Here is an 18,982-nt window from a genome sequence, read left to right as displayed (position 1 = left end):
GGGGGACGGGGCGCTCCTGGATCAGACCACGACGCTGGGGTCTGTGATGGCTGAATCAGAGCTGCTGCAGCGGCTAACGCAGGTCCCCCTCAATACGGTCAGATCATTTACCACCACAAATAAAATCTAAATCTGTATCAAACACTGTAGCCTACTTAATAACGTTACATGTTTAAACAGTTTGAATCATATCAATCTGCACCAGCGTTTCAGCACTTGGATAATATTTATAATGATAACCTTTTTAGATTGTAATTCCCCGACTGTTGAGAAAAAGCCACTTTTGTATTTGTTACAAAATGTTTATTTTATGTCCTTGTTGTGGTCATAGCCACCTGTGATACCTTCACCACACAGCATAAACTAGTACCAATCTTGGCTACTTGACTTTAGACAGCTGTGTTCAAAAGGACAAAGTATTAACTAGATTTTGAGCTTTTTAGGCTCCCTTAATCCATTTTATCCTACAGATGATATTGTCTAAACGTATAGCTAACTTTATATTTTTTATTATATGAAGTAATTATTACACTTTTTTTCCCCTCATCTTCTGAGGGCTCAGCTCTGCAGAATGACAGCTCCGGGTGTCAAGTGGCCACCGCAACATCAAGCTGATCCCTGATCGAAAATATAGATAACGGACATATTTCTGAAATATTACCTATCAAAAAACACAGGTGTGACAATAGATTATCCATACAAGGACCACGTCTGTGAACTGGTCAGAATTAGTCTGTGAACTAGGTCAATAAGAAAGACAACGTCTGTTATATTTCTGTGAACTGTCCCGGATTTGGCAAGGTTTACCGAGATTAAACTTAAAGCTTTGTAGCGACGGCTACATCGTAGTGAAAAGTAGAACTACTGCAATCTTGTAATGGGTAACGAAAACACCAAGTAACCGGAGCCAAAAAGACCTGTGGTCGGAGAAAAAAATGTTTTTAATCATTTTTACCTGCTCTTTAAAGTGCCCATATTATGCTCATTTTCAGGTTCATAATTGTATTTTAAGGTTGTACCAGAATAGGTTTACATGGTTTAATTTTCAATAAACATCATATTTTTGTTGTACTGCACCGCTCCCTCTCACTGCTGCAGATCCTCTTTTCAGCTGGTCTCTGTTTTAGCTACAGAGTGAGACCTCTTTTCTTCTTCTGTACTATCTTTGATTGCACTCGCACATGCGCAGTAGCTCAGATGTAGATCATGTCAGCTAGCTAGCTCCAGACAGTAAAAGAAAGGCTGTTTCTCCAACTTTGGTCAGTTACAAGGCAGGATTAGCTGGGAGACTTCTAAATGAGGGCGCACATGGAAGTAGTTCTTTTGTAGATTATGGTGAACTTGTGTGTTGTAGCAGTGCTTTGCTATTGAGAACGAGGTAGCATGCTAGTGTTAGCATTAGCGTTAGCATGCTAACGCTACGAGCTAACGGCTGCGGTTAGCCAGCTCGTTTCGGCTTGTGACGTCACAACAGCTCACCCAGAGACTGAAGACAGGACACATTCAGAAACCGTATCTCACTCAAAACAGCATGGATGGATTTTTTTCAAAGTTTGTATGCGTGTGGAAGCACCAGAGACACAAAAGAACACCCCAAATCCCAGAAAAAGTGGGTTTTTTTTCATAATATGGGCACTTTAATGTTTTATGTAAAGCACTTTGAATTGCCCCGTTGGTGAAATGTGCTATACAAATAAAGCTGCCTTGCCTTGCTTTGTGATGGAGGAGGACCAGCTTCACCTTGGCATGAAGGACATGTTTTTACTGACCCAAAGGTGCAGGTGGAAGGCTGGCTAGATATTTGTCAACAGTGTTAGGGCTACATTTGTTTGTAGCTTAAATTGTGTGTTCTTAGTTAAATTACATATGTAGCCATAACACTTTTAACCACCTTTGCTCTTCTTCATCCCTGCAATCACACGCTTTATCCCCTTTTTTCTCTACAGCCTCATGGACTCTCAGGGCACATGTTGGGCATATTACCACTTGCACAGGTCAATGCTGTGTTATGTAACTGATGTGAGAATGTTGTATAGTTTTATAATAAATTCTATTTATATTTACTCTGCCTTTGTCTTTACTGACTGAAAATGTTAATTTCACATTCAAATCTGTCAATTCAAAGAACAAGCAAATCACATAACCCAGATAACTAAGCATTCATATTCTCTTCATTTTGAAAGGTTACAAATTCACAAGTTGTTTAGTATGATTTACACTTTAAATAAATGAAAAATGTGGAACCGTGATTATAAAACAACTGATGAATAACAACCCAGTGCCATAATTTGGCAAAATTGAAATGTCTTAAAACAAGTGATGACTTTTAAAGTGTCCACTGCACAGATAACTCTTGTTAGGATTCCAGTTCTGTCTTCTGAGGTTTAGCATCCATTGGTCCTGTCTATCTGGATCACCTAACGTTAGAGGGAAACAATACAAACTGATATATAAATGTGCTGGGTAACCTCCTTCAAAGACTACTTTACATGCAAACAATACATGTAATGGAGAATCGATAACTAGGACTGTAACTGTAGCTAGTTGGGAATAGGTGACCACTGTGGTGCATCGGTAAGAATGCAGTCAAATGTTCTGATGCTCTTCAATAGATTTATTAGCAGATGATTGTCTGTCTTCATGAGTGTATATATGTGGTTCTACAATAAACAATAAAAAAGGGAAATATCAGCATGCAAGTAAAAACAACAGTGCTGACAGGATGCAATTAGTAAGACTAACAAATGGTAATTAGTATAACTTTTACTTCAGGTAGCTATAGCTGCTTATATCAAATAACCAAAGAATATACCAGATAACACACATTAGCAGCCTTCTTACTGCTGGGTCTCAGTAACAGCAACCCAAACATAGTTCTCTACTAAACAATATGGTAAACACTCTGATAATAATAGTGCAGTGTCATGTGAGTGCACACATAAGCACAATAGTAATGTAACACTAATAATACTATAATACATTAGCATGCTGCTAGCGAAATTTATGCTAACATACTGCATTTCAACTGAGTATCCCACAACAGATAACATTCATATAAACCTAAGGGACCAAGGGGCGACATAGACGACAACGATACACCCCAGAAATATCTACCTGTGCTTCTCCCGTCCACTCTCACTACTAACTCAAAAACGCAACTTATCAGCCAGCGCCAACAGGTGTCCTCTCTGTAACCCCAAAACAAAGGCGCTGATTGGCTGATGCCCGTTACCCCGAACATAAAATAGCAAGTCCTTCTTTACAATACAACCTAAATTATGTTCAACAGCTCATAATCACATTATTTTAGCTAAAATGAAATATGGCCTAATCTACAATGCCTATTTTAGTAATAATATAATACAAATAATGTCACTGGTTTAATTTGACATTCATGACTGCCACAGTGTAAATGAAAGGCGGAGTGCAGCAGGGTTCCACACCCGGCCGGAGCTGTTTCTCTCGGCGAGGCTCAACGCTTCACCGCACTCTTAACTCGGTTCCTGCTGTTGATGATAATAACGTAGTGACTATTTATTTTCCAACCTCATACAAACACCCTTTGTTCAAAAGTATTATCACTGTACATTTAAACACTACAAATTACGTTTTAACTTCGGTGCAAGCCGGTTTAGTGTACCATTAGCGTCCTTCCCCGAGGCTTCTGTCTATGGCTAATTAACGTGCTAATAACTGACAGGGAGCCCAGGGCAAGCCTCGTCTCTCTCACTACATGCACCTGTCAATCAACGTGACCACGCCCTTACTTATGCAGTAATTTAAGCCTGACTATAATTTAACACACACACAGATTTACAAGGGGGAAACAAAACCAGTATCGCTGTTGCGGCTGGTAAAATGAACATTGGTTCTCTGCAATACACTCTGCATAACACTGGACAGTCATTAGACATTTTATGTCACTTGTGTTGATGGTAAAAAGCATCAAGTTTTTTTTCTTACATATATAAGCCACCTTGACCTTAGGGTGCACTTATTGTCTTTTAAGTCTCACAAATGCTGTAGGAGCTCCAATTGGCAAGAGGTTTCCCTCTGAACTACAAAGGCAACTTCCTTTGGTTTGGATGACACACACAGCCACATGGACGCATAGCAGCATCAAAAATAGTTGAAAGAACTAGCTAACCGTAAAAGGTTTGAAGAGGATCTCTGGCTAGGCAAAACCTTCTTCATTATTCAACTGCTTTTTGTCCGTTTGCCAGCCATAAAGTGTTTGAAGTGGCCGAGCCTTGAGAGAAACCATTTACACTGACAATGGTTTGAGGTACTGCAAGGCAGGCTCTTGGCTGTGGAAGCACAATTAAGTTCAGCTTCACTGTATACAATAACAGGGCAAATGCATTAATGCTAAGCAACTCTGGAAAGACATTACTCACTCTGTGCTATGAGAGCTGTGAAAGCATTGCTCAAAGGCAATACCCAAAGCCAACACTCCCAACAGCTCTAGACAGGTAGTTTCTATGGCACTGAAGACAGAATCAACAACACAGTATTTAGATGACAGCTGCTGGCTAAAGTTATTTTTGGGGATTTTATTTTCTCCCTGGAACATGCTGTCATGAATTCCTATAAGTGCCTATAGAAAACAAGATCTTAAGCACAACCATAGAAACCGTTGCGATCGGTCTGTGCTGTAGTTGCATCTCAGTTAGCTTTTTAACATTCCTGCTCCACTAAGTGTTGCCTTTTGAACACTTGCATCTACCAAGGAAAAAGGAAAACTAAATCACATGTCACCATGTTGGGTTTTTTTTCTGTTTAGAGCAACACTCTCTCTTGAAAATGTTTAATATGTTCTGCAGAGGCTCTCACTACACTGTTTGTGAATATCATAACATAACTTGAAATGGAGCAAAATTCTAAGCATATTTGCTCAGCTGGATGTTGAAATTTGTGACTTTTGGCCATCACTTGCACACTGTAGTGAATATACTGTAATTTGACTTCTTTAAACGTGAAGGTCTTGTTTGTGGCCACACAGTTTTAAGTGTTATCTATTCTAGGGCTATTGGAAGTGTTGCCTTTCTAATTGGATTATCAGATTGGAAAGATTTCCCTGTGTAGCTTGAGACATATAAAAACATACAAAGGAACAAAGATCTTATAATCTACGGTGAATTTTGGGCTCAAGGAATGGCAATGTCGGCTCAATCCACCACTCAAATCCAGGGTGAGATATCTTGTCAAATATTGTATGGATTTCCATGACATTTAGTACAACCATTGTTGGTCCCCAGAGGATAAACCCTATCAACTTTGTTTATTCCCTAACTGTACCTTTAGCACTACCATGATCATGGCTCCCAGACAATGTATCTTATTAAATCTGGTGATTCCATAACTTTTAATGTTGTGCAACCAGCAGGTTGACATTTTTGATTCAGAGTAAAACTGTTTTAATAGATTGTCTTACTACTTACTTACTTACTAACGGCATTCCCATCAGCCTCAGCTGCACTTTGATTAGCAAATGCTAGCATGGTAAACATGCCTGCTAAACATCAACATGTTAACTATGTCATTAACAGTTTTTCCATTCACATATCTTTACGCACATTTTTGAAGTATTGCATTAGAAAAGCTGTATGGAAACGGCAATATTCAATAAAAACTTCTCAATTATGCAAAAATGTTTTCTCTGATGAAACTATGCTTTGCGTCCCAAACCCGCTGGTGGAAACGTGCCTAATTTGCATTTCTTTTTTGCAACATTTCTAGAGTTCACATAAAGGAGACATATCTTGCTCATTTTTAGGTTCATGCTTTTATTTTGGGTTTCTACATTCTTACATGCTTTAATGTTCAAAAACACATTATCAACATTATTCATCTGAAAATGTCAGTTTCAGCACCTGTCTTAAAGCCCCCTTACCGAAACGTCCAGTCTCCTATTATGTATATTTAATTTGTGTTGCCCAAAACAAGTCATTTCTACGAACAAATCAATGCTGAAGTTTATTTTTACAGTTCCTGTGGACAAATTTCCGGAACGGTAGTAATTGCATTGATAACAAATCAAATGTTCTCAACTCTTGGATAAAATTGACAAAAATGACTGTTTAAGGTTGAACGTGAAGACAAATGCCTGTTGCAATGTAGAAGCCACTTACTTTAACACCTGGAAGAGTGTGCACTGAAACGTACGCACAAAGACACGCGTGAACACGCACAGAAACATTTTAGAAGGTGTCATAGCATGTATAAGGAGCTCTGAAGATTCACTGGGCGCCATTCCCTCTCGGGTGTGATTTACAACCTCAGAGTTCTGCTCCTGTTTTTATTAAGCTAATTACAGACAGGTAGATCAGCTACCCAAAAAAGAAAATCCTGACTCAGCATGAAAAGCCTTAGTGCTTCCTCACTAGTCTGGACTCCCCACCAATGACTAGCAGTCGAGCTCAGCTCTTTAAATCAGTCAACGCTTTCATGTTGAAGTGTGTCAGACAATCTCAGATTATTATGTCTGTGATGACTCTGACTATGCTGAAAAACATCTTTGTGTTTACCCCTCCTTGGGCTTTCACACCTACCTCGTTATATCCGGACTTTCAGTCTTTTCAACAGCCGAAATTTGGTGCAACGAAAAGAGGTAGTCTCTGTGCGGATCAAACTGAACCATGGTCCGGTTCGTTTCTAGTGTGAAAGCAATTTTTGGATGGTTCGGACAGCTGTTGGCAATCAGAGCGGAGAATAAATTAGCAGTTTACTTGTTAATTGGTAGTAAATGTACAGTGTAGGTTTCAGTTTGTCTTTGAATAAATGCTGCAGCTCCTCCAAACCTAAGTAAAGTTTCTGCATTTTGTTTCTTACCAACACAACAAAACAAAAAGTGCAGCGGTAGCACGGGGAGAGCAGCGGTCAGTTGGGAAAAAAACAGAAACGAATGCGAGAGGACGGGGAAGCCCGTCTACAAACCAATCAATTACAAGTACAGGGAGACGCTGCTCACAAATGTGATGATGACAGGACATAGTTTTGTCATGTAATAGTTCTTTAGTGCGATTGCATTACTGCAGTGTGAAACCAAAACTAACCAGATCAAATGTATACCACGTAACAAAAACATGGACCTTGGTCTGGACTTTGGTTCGGACTTTTATGTCTGAAAAGGCCCTTACAGTCCCAGTCATTGTTGGCATAGAGTCGGTCTCATTTTTAGGACTGGTGTTCTGTATTAATTTGCCATCCTACATTGTCTGCGTCTGTTCTGAATTAACTTGTTAGCTTGTTGTGTGTGTTTTGTCTCTCCTGTCTCCCAAATGATGAACATGCTTTGGTATAACAGCGGCAGGAAAACGCACTCAAAGGGAGCCCATGGCTCCGAGGAGACGTGGGCAAACTGCGTCACAAGCCCAGCATACAAACCTAAGTGGGCTGCATGTAGCACTGTGCTGTTTCACAGAAAAGATCTTAGCAGGCCTATTCACACTGTCGCCATTGTAATTACAGCCATTGCAACTCCCTGACTGTCCAGTATAGAATTAGTGACATGAGGTATGAGGCGCACAGGATGCCTCGAGGACACACAATGACTTTGTCTTCTAATTCCAGAATTAAGATGACTAAAAGGGCCTGTTATTAGAAATGTTGGCTTGTGATTAAAGAATAGATACATGTAGATTGAGTGAGTATTTTATAAAGCAGCAGAAATGGTGAGGTGTGTGCGTGTGTGTGTGTGTGTAACATCTGTCCATTAAATACTTATCTAAAAGACGGGACACTTCCATGCTCAAAGAACTGACTCATTGTACGCTTCTCTGAGAACCTCCAAAGTATTTAGTGTTACACTGGGATTACAACCAGAAAATATATATCAGCAGGTTGAATTAGCTTTGAATAGAATGTGAAGTCTGTTTTCAAGAAGGCCTAGGCAGTAGGGGTGGGAATCGATTGGCACCTCACCATTTGGCCAACGATTAGATTCTAAACCGATTATCGATGCATCTCGATGCAACAATTTTGTACATTTCCATGCGTGATTTTTAAAAATATACATATAAATCTGAGTTTGCTACTCAGTTTGCTAATCACTTCCTGGACAAAGCTTAGATTTTGACATATACAGTATTTGTCACACACAAATAAAAAAAAACTTAAACATGCTTGTGAAAGTCCCCTTCTCTCCCAGTAATCTTCCATGTCAGAGGCTCAGTCATGTTTAAAGGTGGAGAATTGGCTTAGAACATGAAACATGAGGTGGTCAGATGTAATGTGGTAAAGTCTTATTAGATCATGTGTATATATATATATATATAAAGTTGTCTATTATCCCATCCTCTTTCAGTCACTCTGTTTTCTGATTTGTACTTGTCTGGAGACAGTAACTTTTAAATAAAAATCAACACATTTAAAAAAAGTTTTTTTTAATTTTTATCGATTATTATTTTATCGGTTATTATCTTATCAGAATCGATAATCGAGTCGTTTTAGAGAGAATCGCGATGCATCTAAGAATCTATTATTTTTCCCACCCCTACTAGGCAGACTCTATGTACAAATGCTGTAGATGAACTATGTCTAATGTGTGTATTTGTTTGGCTGTAGAGGTGCATGGGACTGAGAATCCAGTCACCAAAAGACCTCCTTTGGCTGAGGCTTGGTTTTGGCAGGAGTCCGCCAGGAAACAACATCTGAACGAGCGCAAAGCCAAGATGAAGATGAAACAACTAGAGGACCCCCGAACCCCGAAAGTGCTACAGGTCAGATCTAAACCTGCAACTATTTTTGAGTGACAATTCAAGATGAACTTTCTCACCGCGTATTACTTACTCTAATTCAAAACAAAGGGTTAGACGTAACACCACTTCTTTGATGAAAAGTTCTTCCTACTGTCATGTGGCTGTTTTAATGCATTTCAAGGGTATAAAACAGCAGTGCAAGCCATTGAATTTATTTGAAACATGCATTGTCTTACGCATCAAGATTGATCGACTAGATGCGAAATGACGCAGAAGTGGTCTCTATTATTCTGAATATATATCTATATTTACGTCGGGATTGGTTCGTAAGGAACCATAACTGACACCAGTTCATGTATGAGCAGAAAGTCCTAAGTAGTTAACGCTGTTAATTATAAATCTTACACGCAATACTTTTCCAGTTGTGTTGCAGTGGTGGAATGTACAGTAGCAAAGTTTATTTACTCAAGTACTGTACTTAAGCACAACTGTTGAGGTACTTTACTTTTGTCTTTTCTTTTCATGCCACTTTCTACTTCTACTCTGCTACATTTCAGAGAGAAATATTGTACTTTTTACTCCACTACATTCATCTGACAGCTTTAGTTACTTTACACGTTAACATTTTTGCACACAAAACACATGTAGTTTAAAAAATCTGATGTTTTATTATGAATTAAAACTAGCCAACAATATGACGGCCTACAAGTCCAGCTGAAATGATTCAACCATTAAACACACAACTGTTTGGATCATTTCCAGTTTCTAAAATGGGAGGATTTTTCTGCATTGAGTACTTTTACTTTTAATACTTTAAGTACACTTTCCTGATGATACTTGCATACATTTCCAATGCAGGACTTTTACTTGTAACAGAGTATTTTTACAGCGTGGTATTAGTACTTTTACTTAAGTAAAGGATCTGAATACTTCTTCCATCACTGTTGTGTTGTAACCTGTGCCTTATTTGAACAGGCACAGATACTGAAGAAAAAATCCAACGAAACAGAATCTTAGTGCAGCGTAATTTTGCATAAGTATAAGCCCTATTTGCTCTCCAAAAATGTTTTCTTTTTTTATTCCAAACGTTGCATCCCAGCTTATATTCTGAGTTCAGTCTTACAGTAGTCACAGTGCAGTGACATGTCTGCCTATCAAGAGCAGGCAGTGACAAACAGGTCAACAATGTGCTGTGTGAGCAACGTTGTCTGGTACAGTAGTGCCCTCCTCTGGGCGCTCTTTCACTCAAACGTACATAACACACGTGCACAGACACACTCATTATCACTGACATCACATGGTCTTACATTCATTCTCTGGGACTTGCCCTAACCTTAATCATGTCTAATTACAACTCTTATTATAACTTAACCCTCACTTTTTTTAAACCAAAAACCCAGTTTCAATCCTAAACTTGTATTTCTTCCCTGATGTAGAGCAGATTTCTGTCCCCATATAGAAGATGAGTCCCTATTAAGTGATTTTGTGAACATTTTGTCCCCACAACGTGACTAATACAAGCACACATCAATGTGCTTTCATATACTGTAACTGTTATGTGAAAATGTATTTGTTGATACATTCAATTGTTGTCCAAGAATGTGAGTGTTTTCTGTGTTTTGATAACTGTTGCAAGGCCTCATGTCTTGCAACAGTGACAATGACTTTAGACCAATATGGTGATGTCTTTCCACTTTTAGAATACTTTCAGCCCTAACTCTGTGCATTTATTGATGAATTTAAATTAAATATTGTATTACGGGGGCCCTGAAGGACAAAACACAGCATTTCAGAAAACACAACAGCAAAAGAGAAAACGCAACATTACACAAAACAGAACGACATTTCACAAAACGCAACAATTCACAAAACACAAAATGTTGTTGTGTTTTGTGAAATGCCGTTGTGTTGTGTAATTCAGGGCCACCGTAATGTACAAAGTGAATAGAAGCGTCATTAGCTGCATTAGGAAAGCGACTTGTCTTAGCTTAAATAATAGCTCATTATGAGCTAATTGATGATGAAAAGTGATATTGTTCTTTCCTCTACATTGGAATGTGTGTGTTGGCGGTTCAATGCAGTCTATTCTTAAACACTCTCTCACCATTTTACAGTTTCAAAAACGTCCTGGAAAACCCTTAATAGGGTGCCGTACAAACACAGATATTCTTCCTGTTTCATGCAAATGAGCTTGGGGCCTACTATGCATGTGGAGGCCCAAATACTGTATGTCTCAACATGGCAAACAATTGTGTGCATTTGCTCATTTTCTCCCTCACTTAACTCCTCGCAAACAACAAAACAAAATAAAACAAAAAAATCATAAGCGAAAGGGGTGCAAAAAAATTGTCGAGATCATTAAAGGCAACAAAAGAGAGAATGCAGTAAAAAGGAGTTGTGCAGCTGGGCAGGGGGAGGAACTTCAGACAGCTGGTGTCAAGCATGGATGCACTTCATTGTTTGTTCTTGTGAGGTCAAACACAGTACACAAAATACATGTGTCGCCGTCAGCTGGGGTCGGGTCCCATTTGTTATCTTTATTCCTTGAACATAAACACATTTGTTTTTGTAAAGTAAAAGTCTCCTTTGCATCCCATTCATATTATTGTTTTTACACCGGTTGTCTTGATTTTCACTTCTTCTTTTTCCTAATCTTTGGCCTCATCAAACCTTTTTTTTAATACTGCACTTGATACAATAATAATACAAATGTGAGTGGTAATCAAGCTAAACCTAGAATTTCAGCTTGAGACAAAATATTTCATGGCAATAAAGTGAAAGTAAATGGAAGAATTTAATATGGCTCATTGTCATTGAAACAGAAAACCTTGAAGGGGAACCCCGCCGATTTTACACATCAAGTCTGTTCACTGGCCAGTGGGAGTATAGCCTACTACTTTCCAATGGGAGCTGCACTAAAACTGAAAATGTGGGGGTGTGGAGTTAGAAAGAAGTGAGATCTCCAGACCTGTGTAGCTCCTCATCTCTGCTTAAGGCTAGAGGCTATATCAGCCTCCGCTAACAACGCACCCAAATCTCTGACCAAAGTCTTTGGTCAAGTTGCATTGTAGATAATGTAGGCGACAGGTTTTGACAAGGAAGAAGAACGCATGGAATGGAAAAGCAGATATTTCTGATTCTGAATGCATTGATTTTGAAATTTGCTTTTGCTTTTCAAACTGTCCATCATGAGTCCGACAAAGTCATATGAAAGCAATGCAATTGGTGGAGTACTCTTTAAAGTGCTCATATTATGCTCATTTTCAGGTTCATAATTGTAATTTCAGATTGTATCAGAATAGGTTTACATGTTTTAATTTTCAAAAAACACCATATATTTGTTGTACTGCACATTGCTGCAGCTCCTCTTTTCACCCTGTGTGTTCAGCTCTCTGTTTTAGCTACAGAGTGAGACCTCGAAACTTCTGTAAGATCTTTGTTGTCAGTCGCACATGTGCAGCAGCTAGGTAAGGATTACATGAGCTAGCTAGCTGTTTCTGCAACTTCGGCCTGTACAAGGCAGGATTAGCCGGGAGACTTCTTCTAAATGAGGGCGCACTTCCAACTTTGTGTGGAATACCTGCAGCACAGGGACATGTAAATAGTCATATACAATTTATTTTGTAGATTAGGGTGAATTTGTGTGTGTTGTAGCAGTGTTTTGCCATTGAGAACGAGCTAGCAGGCGTTGAAACACAAACTCTGGGAGCTAGTTCCAGATAGATAAACAACTCTACATACTTACACCTGACTGCCACTCTGCAAGGAAACACTGTTTGGAGACACATTTGTACTAAAAGGATTGTAACTTTAAATGAAACCCAATTAATTTGGCTAATTCAGACTCTGAACCAGAACTGTTGAGTTTGTTCCCTATCTCTGTATAAAGAGAGCTCCTGAAGGACAGTATAGAATGAAGGAATAATTATAGCAGCCACTAACTCTTTAAACATATATATGACATGGGAGTTTTATGTGATATAAAATGGCCTGAAACTATCCTTAAATATATATGTGAGAGAGAGAGAGAGAGAGAGAGAGAGAGAGAGAGAGAGAGAGATCTGATAAGGTTCATGGCAGACTGCACCTCCTCCTGCCCTTCTCTCTCATCTTCAGCCAACTAATCATAAGACTGGACCCTTTGATTCCACTGGCTGCCTGATACACTGTGTGTGTGTACACATGGATACAATAGGCTTCATGGTAAGTGTGTGTCTGTGCACATCCATACAACAGGAATAGTCTGCACTGTATTCACGTGGGTGTATGAACGTGTGTGGCCGTGGCTACCTGCTAAGTCCAGCAGTCTAGCCACTTGTGTTCCACTCCAGCAGACTCCCATCAATAATATTGGCTGAACTTTCTGCTTGCCTAACTGCAGCTCATAAAAATGTTAGCTATAAATGTGTGTATTTGCGACATTTTTACAAGACACACAGAAGTATTTCATTTCTCCATTCTTTTCCTTGGACGGAACACATTCCTTGGCCTCAAACTTAAGTCAAACATACACTTAGTGTATTTCTTGTCTGGAGATTAGATTTGATTGACGTGGTTTAGTTTAGTTTATTAGTTTATAATGTCGTGGACAGTCCCCCTTAATCCACTGTACAGTAAAAGGAGCAGCTTTAGCCTCTACGGCTAATTTCCAGCTGTAGTCCCCGGCCAGTTGACAATAGGGGCTCTAAAATACAATGGTTAACAAATGAAAATAAATTACACTACATCTATGACAGCAGGCCTAAGCAAAACTGATTAAAACATGTGGCACACAAACAAGCAAGCTCAAACAAGCAAGCACAGGTGATGGCAAAGACATTAAAGCAGTCCATGCAGTAAAAACAATACAAAGGAGACCAGACAAAAGAGAATAGTCACAGAGGCCACATTGAAATCACCTACAAGACATACCATGGAGGCAGGCAGCAGAGATGGAGTGGCAGCAACACTCAGTACGTTTACATGCTCACCAATATTCCACTATTATGACAAAATTCCGAATTTGATACATGTCATGTAAACAGTATATTCCGGTTGGATATTCCGAATGAGGCCTTTTTCCAAATATAGCATTTTCCTATTAAGCCATGTGGGTATTATTTGGGTTTTAGAGGCATTCTTTGGTATGTATACCGCGCATTTGGAATATGCGTCTCAATCTGTGTTTTTACCGCAGTTTACGGCCTCTTGCCTGTTTACGGCTTATGGTCAGCTCTGTGTGTTGCTATGGTTGCTGTAACCAAACCAACCAGCCAACAGTTTGCAGGGCTGCAGACTGATAAGAAAGAGAAACACAGTAACTTTTAAACATTATCAGAGACTTGGATATGAACGGGTTTTTGGATATTCGCACACATCGCTATGCCGACCTTTTCAAAAAGCTGGTTGAAGGAATGAAAGAGGGACGCTGTGTTCACACGGTCCAACAAGTCCACCGCCGCTGGAAAACGTTGAAAAAAATCCTGTTTTGCACGGCTACATGTAAACGGGAATATTAGTGGAATATTCACTTTCATTAGCCATGTAAACAGCTTAGTGAGAATATCGTCTTTTTCGGAAATAGGGCAAAAACGGAATATTCTGTGCATGTAAGTCAATGAGTACGTCACATCAAAAACACATCACATCTGACAGACTAATGCGTGCAGTTATAGTTATTGGACAGCCATGTTTTAAGGTGTGTTGTAAAGGTGGAATAAGTATGTATATCTTTGATAGTGATAGTGATAGTGATAGTGAATTCCAGTTTTGTACTGCTGTACGAAAATGATAATTAACCAAATGTGCTTTTCCTGAATGTATTTGAATGTCACCTTGTGTGGTGCTTCTGGTGATCTGACTGCTGCTGTTACTTTGGATTTTGAAAGAGTTCAACGGCGGAGGAGCGGTGTTGTGCAGAGTTTTGTAGACCAGACAGATGTTTTTGTATTTGATTACATCTTCCCAGCTCAGCAGTTTACGGTTATTTAGGATAATGCAGTAATGTATAACTGTAAGGCTTGGAAGTAGCTTTTCTTTAGTATTTTTGTCTACTTCGAAACGTGCTAAATAGTTACTGTCATTAGTATTGGTATTAATGATTTTCTCCTTGCTCGTCCTTTTCAGAGCGCCTGCCAGCAGGAACTAGACAGGGTCTTAGAGGAGGTCTCCAAAATAACCTCTGAGGATAACCGAGGCCCGCTGGAGAATCTGTACGAGCTCAAGTTTCCTAACTGTGACAGACATGGACTGTACAACCTCAAACAGGTGAGACATGGACACAGCACTGGCCTCACAGCCCGCCATTTCACCTAAACACACACACACACACACACACACACACACACACACACACACACACACACACTTGTTGAGTAGGGCTGTGTATTGGCAAGAATCTGGCGATACGGTGCGTATCACGATACATGGGTCACGATTCAATATATTACAATATATTTTGATACTGTGCGTAAGGTGATATATTGGGATTTTTTTAAGTATAATTTTTCAAAAACTAATATTTACAAAAAGACATGATGTTCATAGAAGTCAAAGAAGTTTACTTTAGGTAAACAATTCAGTACACAGAAAATCAAACTGCCAGTTTGGGATTGTGGTTCACAGGTTCTTAGTGAGCTAATGTTTGTATGCTAAAGTAGGCCAAAGGTCAACCGTAGCTACATTACGTTAGCTTCTAGCAAAAAGTCAGACACTGCTAGGCACTGTTAGGCAAGGACACTAGTGGTGGGTCTCAGCATAGCCATCTAGTGGTAGGGGGTTTAAACACAACATAAATGTGAACCACTGTTTTACATGAATATTTAAAAAAAACAAGTGTATCGATGTTTTGTTTTTTTACACCCCTAGTTATCAGGCAGAATTTTAGTAAAATTACTATAAAATGACACCCATCTAAAAAACAGTGTCAGTAATAGGGTTAGAGAGTGTTGTTTGACTTAATTTGGTGTAGCAGGTGTATATTGATGAAACATGTACACCTCTCTCTGGCTCCAACCAGCCGTTTATTACCCAGTAAGTAACACAGGATAACAGTTACAGTGGTTCTCCACACCGTTCGTCACAGCCAGTCTCACAAGGAATGCATGGAGACGCCCCATGCAGACTGTCAATACGTTTTTCTCCATACAATGAACATAAATATAACACTAAATGTACCAGGTGAGTAACACAGGATAACAGTTACAGTGTTCGTCACAGCCAGTCTCACAAAGAATGCTAAAACAAATAAGAACGTATTGAATTTAAGCTAAAATTAAGCTAACAAAAACACGATACAACGATAACATAACAACAAATTAACAATGAAAGAAACAAAATCGACATACTGCATTTACTCAAGAAACTGAAAACACACTTTTACCCATAAGAAGACTATTAAAATAAATGCATAACAGAGCTAATGTTAAGGCAACTCACCATGGAGACGCCACATGCAGACTGTAATGATTATTGGTGTGCACGGCTCAAGTCTGCAAGGGTGCAGCGGAGGCCAGGTCTCCATGGCAACCGTGTACTTTTATAATTACTCTCTGGAAAATAAACTAGTTCAAAATAAGACAAAAAGCAGTATAAAACAAGGCAGTTGACAGTATAAAATGACGATGATGATATAATAAATCATATAAAAGTTGAAATGAATACACCGTGACAGCGATGGCGGAGTGGATACTGTATTTTGTAGCACTCTCCTTACCGTTTTTTTTTTTTTCCATATCAACTCCAACGCTAATTTATCACTTCTCAAACATCAAATCAAATCTGAACTGCACGGACGGCAGAAGATGGCTGCTCTCTGCGGGTGGAAACCTTTAAGAATGTCACAATACTGGCCCCACGTCAATCAGTGATGTCACAGCAGGTGTTTTCCACCCGCTGTCAATGGCAAAACACCTGCTGTGACATCACTCATTGAGGTGTTGGCCGGTGTTGTGACATTTCTGTGAGTGTCAGCCCATAGAGAGAGCAGTGCAGCAGCAGCTCTGTGGGATTCAGTGGCGACTTACTGTTTCATGGTCAACAGGAACACAAGGGGCAAGGAGAGACGTCAGGGGTTGCACATGTCATCAGGTTTGAAATTCTGCCGGTAGTTCTGCCTGTATCACGATGACCACTGACTTCGATGATGGAAAAGGCTTCTGTTGTGATCAGCGTGTGCCTACACGTGTACACATGTTTTAGATTGGTCCAAATTGATCACCAATTTATTTTTTTCCTTGGTTGCTTTTTCATTTTTAGCGTTACCCACACACACACACACATACACACACACACACACACACACACACACACACACACACACAACAACAACTCTTGTATCAGCCTGGCAAAAATATATAATCTCCCCCTCACTCCACCTGCCACCGCTCTCCACACAACTACCCCCTCCACCCTTTTTTTTTTTAATTCACACACCCTCCTCTTCCTTAACACTGCTCTCACACACACACACACACACACACACACACACACACACACACACACACACATGCGTGTGGAGATGTTGTCATCATGAATGAGGCAACAGCTTCTGAGCTCAAGGTTACAAGGCAATAAAAGTGTTTGGCGTACTTCATGGGAAGACTTTTGTTAAGCCGAGGAACGAACTGTGCTTCCGACCGGGGCGCGGGGGGGGGGGGGCTTGAATTTGAATTCTGCTCATCCATAGAAATCAGCGGGACAAACAAGGTCACATATCCAGTGTTTCCTTACGGGCATAGTAGAGCAGAAAAGAAGATTTGAATCGGCGCCACAGTTTCCTAAAGCAGGGCTCTTAACCACTCAGCCAATTTTCATCACTGGTCACAAACAACAGCATTGTTTCGGACCGGAGTCCTCGGTTCCCAGGGAGGAACACTGTACCTCCTCAACACTCGGCTCCCTTTTGGAGTTGTCCCTCCTTGTCGCGGGGTAATTACTGTAACTGTCACTTTTTTTGTTCTTTCTCATCCAAGGAAGAAAATGGAAAGTCTTTTCTTTTCCCCCAGCTCTTCATTCTTTGGGCGGCCCCCTCCGTGGACTGTGTCCACTTCAATTATGACCTTATTTCTGAGTAGAGGGGGGGGCTCTGTGGGGGGGTGTGTGTGTGTGTGTGTGTGTGTGTGTGTGTGTGTGTGTGTGTGTGTGTGTGTGTGTGTCAGTGACGGCATGTGTTGCTGTGGATGGGTTGTGATTTGGGGGCATGACCTGAGGATGGGCTGTTATTGGGCAAGTGGTGTCCCACCCGAACCACAGCCCTCACTCTCATCCAATAGGCCCCCGCCACCACAAGGTCCACACGCACACACATCTCAAGCTACCGTACGCCATGCTTCATTAACGCACCCCCGGCTTCTCACTGTGAATCCCCTCCCTGTTTTAGTTTTTTTTCCAGTATTTTCCAACTTGTCCTGTTTGTGTTTTTCTTCCTTCTTTCGCAGTGCAACATGTCCACCCACGGCCAGCGGGGCGAGTGCTGGTGCGTTAACCCCTTAACCGGGGTCCAGATTCCAGCAACACCTAAAGTCAGAGGGGATCCCAACTGTAACCAGTTTCAGGAGGAACTCAGAGCGATGCCCACTGCAACAGAGGCTTACTAGCACGGTCCAGCACATCCTATGACAGGGTTGGGTTTTCTTAAAAATTCTAAATCTGGGAGGATTTTACCACGAATAGGGTTGTTTTATCAACATGTAAAGAAGCCGCTATATTTGAAGGCACTTCTTCTTTTTTTAATTTACACTAGTTGTAGGTGAAAGTATCGCTGAACTTACTATAGGATGAAGTTGGCATCGTTCTAGTTTTCCTGTTGTCAACAAATCCCGTGTCCATCTCTCAGTGCTTTCCGACTATTCTAGCTTGTCCTTGAGACTCATGTACTCCTACTAAAGATATAAATCTGTAACAAGGAGGAATACATATTTAGTGTTTTTACATGTCCTAAAGCAGCTGGCCACTGTAGTTTTTAGCAAACCTTACTTAAACTGAAGAAAATGGTAATTTGTTGGGGACTATTTCTAACTGCGGATTAATACACATTTGGTGTACACGTACGTTTTTATGGATGTATGACAGCAGGACGGTTTATGTGGGCTTATGTGGCACACTTGCCACTTTTTATTGTTGCTTTCAGTTGTTTTTTTGGGATTTGTTGACAAAAAAAAAAAAAAAAAAAAGAATATTGCCAGCCTTATCCTTTAAAGCTGCATTAATTGATTGTTGGGGCCACTTAGGGGCAGCAGAACAAGCTGTAAACATATATTATCTTATAGCGAATGTGTCAGCAGACAGAGCAAGATTAGCATTCT

General features: G+C 40.1%; 1 protein-coding gene across 1 annotated transcript in view; it reads left to right on the top strand.

Annotated features, from left to right (window-relative positions):
- The window catches only part of igfbp2b (insulin-like growth factor binding protein 2b), a 35,148-nt gene extending 16,874 nt beyond the window's left edge, over positions 1–18,274 (top strand). The window contains exons 2-4 of the mRNA XM_078262768.1: positions 8,566–8,720; positions 14,805–14,945; positions 18,116–18,274. Of these exons, the coding sequence (XP_078118894.1) occupies positions 8,566–8,720; positions 14,805–14,945; positions 18,116–18,274 (455 nt within the window). The remainder of the gene's footprint in view (positions 1–8,565; positions 8,721–14,804; positions 14,946–18,115) is intronic.
- Positions 18,275–18,982: the final 708 nt, after the last annotated feature.

The sequence above is a fragment of the Sander vitreus genome, chromosome 11 (assembly GCF_031162955.1).
Source record: "Sander vitreus isolate 19-12246 chromosome 11, sanVit1, whole genome shotgun sequence".
Taxonomy (NCBI): Eukaryota; Metazoa; Chordata; class Actinopteri; order Perciformes; family Percidae; genus Sander; species Sander vitreus.
Note: the sequence above shows the minus strand (reverse complement) of the source record. Positions and strands in the feature narration are given on the sequence as shown.